The sequence below is a fragment of the Glycine soja genome, chromosome 9, assembly GCF_004193775.1.
Source record: "Glycine soja cultivar W05 chromosome 9, ASM419377v2, whole genome shotgun sequence".
Lineage (NCBI taxonomy): Eukaryota > Viridiplantae > Streptophyta > Magnoliopsida > Fabales > Fabaceae > Glycine > Glycine soja.
In genome coordinates, this window is record NC_041010.1 from 38,316,279 (window position 1) to 38,330,098 (window position 13,820).

General features: G+C 30.1%; 2 protein-coding genes across 3 annotated transcripts; both read left to right on the forward strand.

Annotated features, from left to right (window-relative positions):
• Positions 1-695: 695 nt before the first annotated feature.
• Positions 696-3,290, forward strand: LOC114367285. The gene is made up of 7 exons (XM_028324444.1): positions 696-999; positions 1,388-1,568; positions 1,909-1,979; positions 2,061-2,138; positions 2,536-2,623; positions 2,815-2,870; positions 3,001-3,290. Exons 1-7 carry the CDS (start codon positions 711-713, stop codon positions 3,072-3,074), a joined length of 837 nt encoding a protein of 278 aa, XP_028180245.1. The 5' UTR covers positions 696-710; the 3' UTR covers positions 3,075-3,290.
• Positions 3,291-5,892: 2,602 nt separating this feature from the next.
• LOC114367478 lies at positions 5,893-7,954 on the forward strand. Of its 2 annotated transcripts, XR_003657218.1 has the most exons (4): positions 5,893-6,205; positions 6,593-6,675; positions 6,795-6,909; positions 7,138-7,954. XR_003657218.1 is itself a non-coding variant. In XM_028324667.1 (3 exons), exons 1-3 carry the CDS (start codon positions 6,181-6,183, stop codon positions 7,343-7,345), a joined length of 348 nt encoding a protein of 115 aa, XP_028180468.1. In that variant the 5' UTR covers positions 5,895-6,180; the 3' UTR covers positions 7,346-7,954. The 2 variants fall into 2 exon arrangements, 1 of the variants encoding a protein (XP_028180468.1); XM_028324667.1 differs by lacking the exon at positions 6,593-6,675 and having other exon boundaries at positions 5,895-6,205.
• Positions 7,955-13,820: the final 5,866 nt, after the last annotated feature.

The following is a 13,820-nucleotide window of genomic DNA, read 5'->3' on the forward strand; positions in this document are numbered from 1 at the left end:
ACCTACTTGAAAAAATGTTAAGAATCCAAATATAATTTTCTTACCTTGCAGATACTATAAGTACTTGAATCTAATTTTTTGAAAAATTAAACTAAACAATGTCCATTCGTAGATGAATTAATTTGACTTAAATACAAGATAAATTAGAAAAAAATGCCATTCAAAACATTCATTTTATCGTGTTATAATAATAATAATATATGATTTATTATTTTTTTAAAAGATGAATTAATAAAAATCAAGGCTTGATATATTTTTTACTCCAAATTTTTTAATTTGATGAATTTTATCAATAATTTTTAAAAAACTTATAAATTTTATCATCGTCATTTTATTATTAACATAATTATATTTTTTACTCTTAACTTATTATTTGTTTTCCTAACTTTTTTTAAAACAAATTTTACCTCCAATTTTATTCTTAAAATTAAATAAACGACAGATAGGATAAAATTTATTAGAGTAGCAAATTAAAAAATTAAAGATAAAATTTGCCAAATATTAAAAAAATTAAGGATAAAAAATTGTAACTAACCCTGCAATGAAATACTTTTATAACAATACAACGTGAAAAATTATAAAAATATAATGGGTAAAATGTGGTCAGGGTATGCAGAAAGACACGTGTCATATAGATAGAAGCGGTAAAATGTGGTCAGAAATTTGACCGTTATGGTACGATGTTGCTGGAAAGTACAAAGTGTAATGTAATGGGTGAAGATCTCTCAGAACAGAAGAAGAGAATGGGGAGAGTGAGAGAGAAAGAAAAATGCGGCGACTATGAAGCTCTCAGAAAGGCTCGCATTTTAGAGAATCAGGCTCGCTTGGAGTCTCTTGGTGTTGCCAATACCGTTTCTCAGCTCCGACAACAAGCCAAGAAGCAACAACAACCTCGTACTCACCCAAAAAAACTGTACGGTCTCACCCCTTTGCGCCGCTCTCAGCGAATCAACAACCTTACGCCGCCACCCTTTCAGCCTTCCACACCCATAAAACAAGGTTTAAGCTTTTTTTCTCTACTCTTCTTGCTCACAATTTTGTATCTTTGGAAGACTACTATTGTGAAATTTAATGTTTGAAAGACTAAATCTTTGGAGGATCAAATTAAAGGTACAATTGTTTTGATCCTCCAAAACATACACGTGACATGGCATTTCTGCAACATTGGTTCTTCATTTGAAAATTTATGCCATACGTTTTTTTACTCATTCATAAGGAATCATCATTTTACATTATTCTCTATTTTTGAAGGACTAGTATGTATGATGTATTTTATAAGTGAAGTAGCATGTGACCACTAGGGGTATATATTTGGAAGACCATGATTGTTATTACTTTTTCTTCAAGCACTGCTTGTTTTGGTGACTTTTGCTGTGAATTGTGACAGAGAAGAAGGTAACTGTGTGTGAAGAGAAAGAAGAGGAGCAGAGGCCTGCCAATGCTCCTTTCATAAACCTAAGCAATGCAGATCTTTTGCTTTCAGCAGAGAGTTCTGCTCGGCGCTGTGATAGCAAGGGCAGAGGTAGTGTCTACAATCCAGTTTTGGGGATATGCTGCCATTTTTGCAGGTCCATTTTCTCACTCCCTTTTGTTAACAACTGGAGATTAATTTAATGTTTTAGTAATCTTTGGTCACAAATTCTTTACTTGGTTTGTTATTTGGGGTATAAGGTTCACAGTTTGGTGGTATATGCTTTATATTAGAAGCTTATATTAGTTTTTGTTATTTGGGGTAAGGTTCACAGTTTGTGGTATATGCTTTATATTAGAAGCTAAGCTATTAAGCTAATACAAAATGATGATACTGTCTTTGGTCATTGCCTAAAATTTGACATTCAATCTGGTCGATGTTTGAGAAATTCCCTGATTGGTAAAAGGTTTAATGTGGAGCTATATACACAAATGCAGGCAAAAGAAATTGTGTGGTGAAGAAGACTGCAAGAGATGTGGCAATTTTGATGTGAATGAACCATGCCTGGGTCAGACTTAAAATGGTCTTATTTTGAGTTCTTCTTTTTTTGCATTCGTTTCACAACTTTTTGACAATGTTTTTCTAACAGGAAAGACTGATTGTTCTGTCTGTCACTCTAGCACTGGTGTTTTTTGTAGAGCCTGTCTCAAGATTCGGTATGGAGAAGGTGAGAAAAAATAGTCCAGCCAATGATAAGGGGCAGCTAAACATGGCAAATGAAATTAAAATTGCATTAAGAAAAATCCTTGGTTTCACATTAACTTTGGTTGTACATCCCTGGCCAATCTTAAGAGCTTGGTTTTACATTTGTTTGATATATATTTAAGTGAAATAATCTTAGTTGTCCCACGCTCATACCTGCATCTAGAGGTCATATGTTATAAAGTTATTGCTTATTTTTCATTCTTTTTGAAATAAAACTATCTTATGCTATTAATTTGTTTCATCCGAAAGTTACAAGTTAACCTTTGAACTCAATAGTGTGATATTCTAAAATATAACAAGGCTTATTAAGAATGGCTCATGTTGATAGTCTGAAACTGTTCACTATTGTTCTGTTTTAGAAATAGAGGAAGTGAGAAAGAACAAGGGATGGACGTGTCCTCATTGCATAGAAGCAAAAGGAATAAACCCTCACTGGATATGTAACAGGTAGAGCCATTAAACTTTACCCCCTACTTAATTATTTGGGTTTTGATACTGTAAATATATTAGTGTGCAGAATTCCTCAGGAGTTAAGACACATATTAAACTACAAGATGTAGAGAATATAGAGGTAGAACTATTAAATGTGTAGACAATTTATTTTGATCTGATTCAAGATGTGTCTCCTTTTTATGTAGCTCAATATGCCTGAGGAAACGAAAAATGCCTCCAACTGGAATAGCAGTATACAGAGGTTAGTCTTTCAATTGTCACTTCATCTTTATTGTTGTTGTTGATATTAATTTCTTCAATGCTAATATCTTTGTACTGAGTGTGGTACGTTTTTCTTTTTTGTTTTCTTTGATCTGCTGAAATGAATGAAGCTCGGGAAATGGGATACAAATCAGTGGCACATCTACTAATGGAAGAACTTAAACGTGGAAAATGCAAGATCTAGATGCAATCAGAAGTTGTTTTCTAAGTTTTTCTAACTTGGTAGAACTTTGTTAACATTTGCTTTTGCAAAGTTTTCTAGTGGCACTCATATTAGACTTCTATTCTAGTGCTCCATTTAATTTCTTTATGAAAAACAACACACTATGTATGATTTATATGTAACCTGTGTTGTGCCTATATAAAGTTGAAACAGGAAACAACTTGAGTGCTTTTTTTATGATAGAGGATAAATGGATAATTTTTGGATAAGGACGGCTATTCTGGTTAATTTTTAAAATAATTAAGAACTACTAGAGTCATAATCATTTAGTAATTTAGCTTCCATGCTTTAATGTTTAATCACATGCATGCGGTTGATCCTTATCATGTAGAGGGTTATTGACAGAGATGGAAGATGGAACAGTAGTAGTTAAATATTCAAATAGGAAATTGAAATGAATTCATTTTAAATAAAAATAAAAATTATGTGTAAATATAGGTCAATTAACACCATTTTCAAGCAAGTTTCATATAAAATTCCCACTTGTGAAGAAATTAATTATTTCATAGAAGGATTATGGATGTTGAGACCGTAGAGGAACATTGGTTGGTCAAGTTTAGTTTATGGCCAAGTGACATCCATGTAAAATTTTATATAATCTGCGCGTGTGAATTCAAATTAACCAATTAAAACTGAAATAGCATCTAAACAGCAGTCTGGCAAATCGAAGTGATACATAACACGAGAATTTTTCTTTATTTTTGTATACAACATGTGAGTTTTTTTATTATATAATAATATGTATATATATAATATTCACGTAACACATTTGCATGCATAGCACTGCAGATTGAGGTAATGGAAAAATTGTTTACAAATTAACTGACATCAACAACTCAGATATTATCCATATATCCATAGGTTAAAGAGGTTTCATAACAGTATGTTCTGGTTATGGATTCAGTGATTTTAAGGGGGAAAAGTTAAGGTAGTTTTCTCTCATTTTAGGCCATTAGATCAATCTTATAGTTTATACTTCTGGGACCTATTGTAAAAGAAATTTTTGTGATGATATAAAACCGCTAGAATACAAATAAATATAAAAATAAAATTAATTTCAAAGTAAAAAATAAAAAAATCTTCCAAAACAAGCGACAAAATTCAAGCTATCAAATTGATTAAATGGACTAAAAATGAACACCAAATTACTTTCCCTTGTTAATGGTTAGTTAATGTAACTAAATCCATTTCCATATGCTGGGGCTATTCATTTCTAAGATCAAAATCCATAGCCAAGTCATTGTAAATCCCAACACTTGCCTCATCTTTGTAGTCACCAAGTTGTTCAGGTTTGAGCTTAATTACACTTTGACCTTCAAACCCTGCCCGAAGGAATGTGACATACTTGTGGCCTTGGTCAAAGGGTGTTCCTACCAAAATCATTATCTTTGTACCAAGCTATTGCTATGATCCTCCTATACACTACTCTGAAAAAATTCTATATAACGACGACTTTAACACACATTCAAAGACGGTACGATTTTGAACCGTCTTCTTTAAATTCAACATCGTAAAAAATTTTGATTTTTCATAATAGTATTATTCTAAGACGGTTCTCAAAGAACTATCTTAGAATATTTTATAAAAAATAAAATTAAAAAAAATTAAAGATAAAAATCGTCTTAGAATGTAGACTTTTTAAGATGATTTTTTGAAAAAATTAAAAATTTTAAGACAATTTTCTAAAAAATCATCTTAAAATATTCTAAGACGGTTTAGAATGTCTTTTTATAAAAAAATTTAAAACTTTCTAGAAATTGACTATAATTACATCTAGTATTCACGGTGCATAATCTCATTCACATGCATATTTTAAAATGTTCTACCAAATTCAAAACTAATAAACAAGATTCATCCTATAATAAAACCTCCATATCTAAAGAAAGATCGAACTAGAAAACATATTCTAACATATTTTAAGATACAGTAATAATATTATAAAATATTATCCACATATTCTAACATGAATCATTCTCTACTCTATGCTTGAATAATGACATGAAAGGTACAAATATTACAAACTATATGCTTTTTTCTTAATTCATTACTTAGCTAATATCAACAAAACATTTAACTACAAAGAACAAATATTATCTCAGCCATGATAATATCTTTTGTCACAGGATAACGCAACTTCAAGGGATCATCTTTTGATTCACGTGACTTGACTTTTTGAACATTGATAAAAAAATAAAATCAGTGGGTTCAATTATATAAATATAGATAAAATAAAATATAAAAATATAAGATTTTATTTACAAATTTGATGAATTTTAAAAAATGAGGGGGTGCAAGTGTCCACCCTCACAGCCATGTAGGTCCGCCAGTGACAAGACCTATTAAATCATCACATCCAAACCCATATTAAAATAATATATCAAATTGGTTTTAATATGAAATATTCTATCGATTTACAAATTATCTACTACATATTTCTATTTTACAACTTTAACAATTACAAACTATTTGAGTATCATCACAAACATTTAGTCTAAATTGAAGTTTAAAGTAGCAATGAATTTGAACACTAACATTTTTTGTGCAAAACAAAAAATCGCATTGGGATCCTTCCTTATTTTTCAATCTTATTAAATTTAACTTAGTTAAGTCAAAAACCCAACTATTGACAACTTGGATATTAATATTGACAATATGCAAAGTATATACTTAATATTTTATGTTTGGAGAGAAGGCCATAATATTAATTTATCCATTTTTCAGATGTGCTAATATCCTGTGCCTTCTATATTTGAAGGTAATATTAATTTATCCATTTTTTATGTGCTTAATGGCAGAGCAGATATACAAGTTTAATCATTCTGAATACCTTTTCAAGCATAGCACAATACTTAAATCATTCATAACATTAAGGAATATCCTGTGCTTTTGTATCTCTGAAGGCTGTTTTAACTTTGAACTGAGGTGAGTTCAAGTAGAACTGTTGAAGGTTTACGGGATCTTCAGATTCCTTCAGGGATTCAACCTGGAGATTCTGTGAAGTTGTCGCGTTTGGGAGTTCCAGACATAAACAAACCATCTGTTTGAGGCGATCATTATTTCATTGTGAATGCTCTTATTCCCAAGGATATCAGGTCTGTATTTTTCTGACCATCTTTTTCTTATTTCTTATATCCCTAAAGAAAGAGTTCATCATTGATTTCTTGTTTAGTGTTTTGCCTGTGCCAAAAGTTTGAGTTTTTGTACTTTGATTGTGGTTTCCAAGAGCAGCGTTTTTCAGTAAATATTTTATTTACTCATCAATCAAAGGCAATAGTTGTTATTGCCCTCTCTATGACTTCACAGTTAATTGATAAATAAAGTAGAAGTGTCTTGAGAACATATTACTACAGAGTTTAGTGTCTACAGTACACATGATGCCTTCCTCATAAATGAATGCTTTTGTCACTTGTACATATGTATTTATTTTAAGTTTCTTATATTTGTGATTTTTTTATCCTTAAATCCTGCTGCTTGTTTAGTGGCACCGAACGTGTACTTGTTGAGCAGTTAGCTTCACTAAAAGCATCTAGCAATAGGGATTCACTGTCTTCTAAAGACAATGGTAATAGTTTCTTTTACTCAGATACTTTTGAAATTAAAAAGTATAATAGGATAGAATTATGCTGAACATGCATGAACTAGAAAAATTATTCAGGATTTTTTTGCAACTGTGCTTTCCAGGGATACCTAAAGGAAAATTCAATGAATTCATAAAAAGGGATCCAAAAGGTTACACTTCAAGCAAGGGAATAAAAAATGTTGGCTCTCTATGGGGATCAATCAAGAACTTCTTAAGGTATACCTCAGTTATGTGCTAATTCTGAAACAATCATGAATCATTTCACATGAATGCAAAAAATTGAACTTTCTAATTTGTCTTGAACAAAGAAGGCTACACCATCATTCAGAATTAGACAAATGAAGATTCTTGAAACTCTTAACTAACTAATCTTCCAACTTCCAAGCAGAAATCCTTCATGAATAATATAGATAAAGACTCTTACCAATTTCCTGATGTATACAGGGGAGGACAGTCTGAAGAAAGGTTTGCCTCTATCAGCATGGTTACGACAGCATTATTATGGAGATCTGGCCACCAAAATCCTGTCCCTGATTACTTTTTTGTTGTTTGCATTATAACTTGGATTTTTGCCTCTATAGCAAAGTCTAAGCATTCGATACTTCAGAAAAGATCTGAGTCCTTTAATAGAACACACGGTGAAAAAAATTAAGGGTATGCTTGGTTAGAAGATTAAAAAATAGGAAGGGTAGTGGAATGGTTTTGATTTTTTAGGCCTTGGAGCTTGGTAGAAAGATGTATATTGGTGATAAGAGGGTAAAAAAATTAGTTTCAGCTTTTTTTCAAACTATGAGAGGTCAAAATTGAGAGAGTGGAGTAGGAATGAGTTCCACTACACTAAAACACCCCACACCACTGCTATACGAAGCACGTGTTAGTAATTTCTTCCAAAATTCTCTTCTATTTTTTTTAGTTCTCCTACACTCCTAAAACATTCTGTGTGAGCTAAGATTAGTGGTTTGAACTCACCCTATATGCTCTCCCACCATGGCAACCCTTGCTAAAACATGGTCCTGTCTAAATATTTCAAGCAGTGAAGTTACATTCAAAATATCCCTTCAATTTGGCATGCCGTGTGAATTCTTAACATTAGCAAACTTGTTAAAAGAAACTAGGAAAGTGAAGAGAGAGGATGGCAACTCATGTGGTTGGTTAACGCGGTTCTAAATTGTATTTGGATGTGGTAATTTGTTGTCAAGTTTTTAATCTGTTTGTTCCAGTTACCAACATATGATGAAAATAATAAAATAGAATTTTAACATGGTTGGTTCTGTTTTTAGCTTTATTAAAGTATCAATGAAGATTCAGGAAATTTGTATGCTTGAGAATTCTTACGATGAAAAATTATTTTGAACCAAAGTAATCTATATTTAGAAATTTTTAGTTTAAAGGAAAGTTATTAGCAAAATTTTCAGTATATTTTGGCTTTTATTTATTGCAAAAGCTTCTTAAGTTGTTTTAACTTAAATCATTTTAGACTTTAGTCATTTTTTTATATGAAACTAAACATGTAAATATTTATTTAAAATTATGTTGGCTAACCTAGTAGGATCAACCTAGTGGTGGAAGGGAGTTTGGGGTAGACTTGGATTCAATCTTCATTATTGTTATTGTACACTAAAAAACAAATACTAGTATTTTAACATGATTTTTGAAAATCAAACATGCCTCAAAACACACTAAATATAGTCAAAGAAACTGTGATTGGGTCAATACTTCAATGAAATTACAATAAAGTATATCTATTCTGCTGATAGAGTAATCAGGGTTGCCCTATTAACTCTGACCTAACCCAGGTTTCTTTGCAATCTGTCACATATATGTTGGCCTTGGGTCTACCAGGTGTGGTAAACAACTCTTTATTATGTAAATAATGGTTTGGCTATGTACTATATTTAGCTTTCCTTGAATTCTTTGCAAACTGGTTAGTATTCTAGTACCCCTATGCATTTAACAATGTAGCACCAATAATTGGAATATCTGAAGCAATTTATTGGCCAATGCATACACACAAATCTTAAATCTCCATCAATAAATGTCTCGTAAATCAAGCTAAAGAAATGGAACCACTAGCTCTAACATGAACATCAAAGCAGAAAATGCTTAGCTGGCAAAATACTGTTGAACAAGTCCTAATTAGAGACTTCTCAGTTGTTGATCACATAAAAAGACTTGCTTATGATTAAGCTGTGCCACACAACTTATTTATAAGATCACGTTCAGAAATTTTCTCCACAATTTTTTTTATCAATCTTCAGGTAATCCAATGTAATAATATTTTGCAGTAGGATTTCGATTGTTTCATCTCAGTTCTAGTTGAAATTGGAAACCGCTTTAATAATTCGAATGCCAATAAATTCAGATCGCTTTAATAATTCAACCACCTCGAAACCGATAGTTTCTGTTTCTCAACGATATATGGATTTGACTCTCGCATATAAAATTTAGTTGTCACTTTTTAATTTTTTGTTAAAAGCTAAGTTGCATAAGTTAACATTATTTAAAATTGTACCAATAACTAGAGAAATAAAAAAAAATACTTTAAATATAATGCTCATACTATTTCAACTTATATTTCATTTGATATGCATTGATAACATCATAAACCACACTCTTTGTCAATTCACTAATGAAATTAGTGCTTGTTTGGATTAGTGGTGAAAAAATTGATTTTATAAAATTAATTATAAGATAATGTGATTTTTGTTTGGATAACAGATCTCAGAAAATTGATTTTTTAAGATAAGAATGTTGTTTGGATACTTTGAATTAAAATTTATTTTGAGTATGTAATTACTAAAATGGGTTTTAGTTATTTATACATGTCTTGTGTATTCTTATTTATTATTTATTATTATATTGATATGTCGATTATTAATTTAAAATAAACAGGTAGGTTTATAACAAGTTTTTTTTATAATCAAATTAATAATTAAAATATTAGCTTGTCAAATAAAATGCATCACCTAAATAAAAACTTGCAATCGAATTTTTCTTTTTTAAAAGTGAGATAGTATGGACTAAAATAATAGCTTAGGTGGACATTTATCCTAAGAACTTTGAGTGGGTTTAGTGTTGCTGCAATCTGCATAGGGTTGTCTACTACCAAGCTTGCACAACTTTTTGAATTGTGATTGTGAAATTTAAAGCTATTCGCAAGGCTTTTCAAGTCCTTTACAGTTTGTTTGTACTTTTTCTATTACGTACATGTGTGAGTGTGTTTCTGTTCTACTCTTCCATTCCATTAGATCACACATGATTGAGAATGAGTAGGTGAAAGAGAGATAAAATTGGAAATCAGAACAAAATATCCAGAGAATTGATTTTGTGAGATCCATAAACTATTTAAAGTAACGTAAAAAGAGATGCACATATCTTAAGCAAAATCAGATAAATTGAATTACCTAAATATTTCGTTTAATAACATAACCTACATATAACTGAGATAAACGCACGTTCAATTAATGAATAACATACACTTAGTCTTTTAAACTTTAGTATTTCGTAAGAGCTGCTTGCTATTCAAGAATCCATTGCGCATTATTTTATTAATCGACAGATTTATCCAATAACGATGTTGCCGTCTTCTAAAAAAAATTACAAGAGTAAGTAGCTATTTATGATGTTTAATTGAAACTGTCGGCATTATATATAGCTGCCGCATGCGACCATTAAGGTTAGATTTAGAAATCTAATTGCATGTTTGGATAAATATCTTAAACATATTTTTGGGTGCTGAACCAATTTTTGAAGAATATTCTTTTTATCCTACATTCTGGAGATACTTTTGAAAAGGTTCTAACCTAATCCAAACGTACTTTTGAAAGAATTATGTTTAACCAAGATGCCAAGATGCCAAGATTTAATCCTTCAATAATTGATAAAGTTATATAAATATATCTATAATTGTTATTTATTTATTTGGTGAATGTTTATAATTGTGTTATAATATTAGTTAGATATGATTATTTGATTTTTTTTTATGAATAAACACTAGAAAAGATTTTCATTGTCTTTATTTTAAAAGAACTTTTTTATCAGCTTCCCCCCATCCCAACCCTCTTCTCTGTATTGCACTATTGCAGGCTGTAATGTAATCATGATGTTGTACCTTTTGCTATGTACATTACACATGGGTTACATGTTAGTAGTACTTTAGTTGTTCTGTTGCAATGTTTTCATTGCTCGTTTTAATTCTGAAGTCAGAATGCAATTTTTTTCCAAAAGAAAAAACATGTTTATATATGAAAGTCATCTTTTGGAAAATTAAAATTAAAATCTTTTATTTCATTAGTAAAGGCAATCTAATTGGCAATTTGATGCCAAAATCAAACGCTCATTAAAAATAAAAATAAAACGGATAAGTGATGCTAATCAAACAAGTATAAAATTTTAGACAAATCCCATTGCGCATTAATTTCATATGTAGTCAGCCATCAAATATTTTTCACTGACAATCAAAACAGGAAAGGGATTAAATTCAAACTTCAATAGCTCTAGATATAAACAGCTACGTACGTCCAATCAAATTAATCTTACATCTATTAATCAAAGAGTTGTGTTATTTATACAATAACTTATTCACCATTATGTTTTCCTCGAAACAAAACAAAAAAACTGGTTCACCATTTTATATATTTATCTCTTTTCATTGCATCATTTATTTTATATCATATACTTCTTTTTCTTTTCTTTTCCTCTTGATTGTATAACTTGTTTTATTTATTAAATGGTGGGCAGTGATTTTTAGTTTAAAAACTTGTTTAATTGTGCCAAATTAAGAAAAAAATAAAGAGACCAATATTCCGAAATCCACTACAAGGTCACGAGTTATTAAATGATAGGCTGAGATAATTGAAAGTTTTATTAGAAAAAAAAAAAGCTTACAAAAATTATTTTATTAAAAAAAAAACTTACAAAGATTATTTCTCAGAGCCTCTCCTTCTCCCTCTAACTGCGATTCATGCTTTCACATAATGCATGTTAGAAATCACAATATGCCAACACTTTGTTTTCTAGTAATCAAATCACACCTTTTCCCGCAATAGGAGGCAATAACAGTGCAAGTGTTAGTTTACTTCTTTTACAATCTACATATCCTACTTAACATCCACCAAATTCAATTATATACATTGTTTCAAAATCCTACACGTATCCATAAATCTTTGAGTGATTAAGAAGACATTCATTAATGCTTTCTTATGATCAACCACTATATCCATTTGCGGGCTTTCTCAGCAAAATTAGCTGACATATAGAAGAAACTTCTATTTATATAGCACAAGAAACATAAGAGTTTTAAAAGTAGGTCTAGGTGAATTGCGTTGGTCATCTCATGGGTAACCAAATTGGAAATTTATTATCTCTCTGTCTAAAGTGTACGTAGAAAAGTAACCTAATTGACTAGCTAGCTAGCTTTCCAACTAGAAGAAGCCCTTGAAAACAGCTAAGTTTGTGTTGATGTTGCATGCATGTGTGTACTGTGTTGTGGACAATAATTAAGGTGTACTACCAAACCTTCAAGAAAAGTGTACCCAAAAATCCCACCAACACTTTCCATTCTATTATTTTGATTTTTCATTTTAGATTTTGGTTAGATTGTAGTGTAGCTAGGTTAGATTGTTTTCCTTTTTCTATGATCCCATTGCTCGATCGTTTACTTTCTAAACTTGAAGTTATTATTAATATTGTGAGATGGTAGTTTTACCTGTTGGATGGTCCTACTCCTACATATCTATCATTTTTATAATGACTTATCATAGTTATTTATTGTGTTTAAAATCTCTTCACCAACTATGTGTGTTAACGTTTGTGCATGGGTCTCTAAAGTTTACAATTATCAAGTGTGTCTTAAGGTAAAATTTTCACCAACTTACCAAAAATATTGGGATGGAAGAAAGAATTATAACGTTATGTTGGGCTCATAAGTCACAACCAACATTAGACCAAAGTTCGTCTTTTGATGGAAAATAATTTATTAAGGATTAGTGTATAAAGTATGTTGTCCAAGAATTCGAATTGGTGATATCAAGAGTCGGAACGTTACAATACATTGGCATATCTATAACTTTTTAAGACATCAACTGAATTTTCAATTATTTTTTTTGTCTTATTGGTTTGCCCATTTCGCATAGCAATGCATCGTTTCTTATCCCCAAGAGCAAGTGTGTGGACTGGGATATACTATTGTTGCGACTATACTTTTTTTTTTTCTTGCTAAATTGTTATTTCTTAATATTATTCTCATTATTTCCCCATGTATATTTTCCATCTTCCCACTATGGTTCTATACCAAATAAACTTCGTTAAGCTTTGGTTTTTTTCATATTTGATTCTTAAGATGTCTTATTTTTTAATTGGTTTCTTTTATGATCCGATCATGCATGTAATGATTTTGCTTTGCATGACCAAAAACAGAATGTGACACGTTACGGAAATAAGTCATGATTATATTCTGTGTTAATATTCTGGAATACTAATTAAGAAATGCATTTGAAAACAATGTTTGAACCAATTTTAATTTTTTATTTTTTCACTTGACCCATAGTCATGTTCTTTTAAAATCCCTTTTGAATATATATTTAAAGTAGTCTAGACTGAAAAGGCTTTAACTTCTTTATATTTTTCTACTTTAGATTATCTGCGTGTATATTGAAATTGATAAATGAGTTGAGGAGTGGCCCTTGTGAGTTGTGAGATTTTTATATATGGAATTTTTACATAATGCGAAATGAAGTTAAATTATAAACTTAAATTTTAACAACTTAATTATCAATATGAATTATTAACACAGAATATATGGTTTTGCTATTATTTTCATTCAAAATTTAATTAATAGTTTATTAAGTAGTAAGCACTGATTATTACAGTATAAATGTATAATTTTATAACTAATTTCATAATTAATAGTGCAATTATACACACTCAAATTTGTATAATTTGTGTATCGCTATTTTTCATTATTTCATTAGCTAGGAAAATTATTATTATTATTATTATTATTCCAATAAAATAATTCAACCTCTATATAAATTAAAAAATAAATTATTTGAGTGTGTAATATATTATACTTTCATTTAATTACGTATTACCATATAAATGTTTAGTAAACATTGTGAATATATTAA

Coding starts and splice junctions, on each gene's coding strand:
- LOC114367285 (XM_028324444.1), top strand. CDS start 711: ATGGGTGAAGATCTCTCAGAACAGAAGAAGAGAATGGGGAGAGTGAGA. Junction 2,624..2,814: donor CCTCACTGGATATGTAACAG/GTAGAGCCATTA, acceptor CTTTTTATGTAG/CTCAATATGCCTGAGGAAAC. Junction 2,871..3,000: donor TGGAATAGCAGTATACAGAG/GTTAGTCTTTCA, acceptor AAATGAATGAAG/CTCGGGAAATGGGATACAAA.
- LOC114367478 (XM_028324667.1), top strand. CDS start 6,181: ATGCTCTTATTCCCAAGGATATCAG. Junction 6,206..6,794: donor CTTATTCCCAAGGATATCAG/GTCTGTATTTTT, acceptor TGTGCTTTCCAG/GGATACCTAAAGGAAAATTC. Junction 6,910..7,137: donor TCAATCAAGAACTTCTTAAG/GTATACCTCAGT, acceptor TGATGTATACAG/GGGAGGACAGTCTGAAGAAA.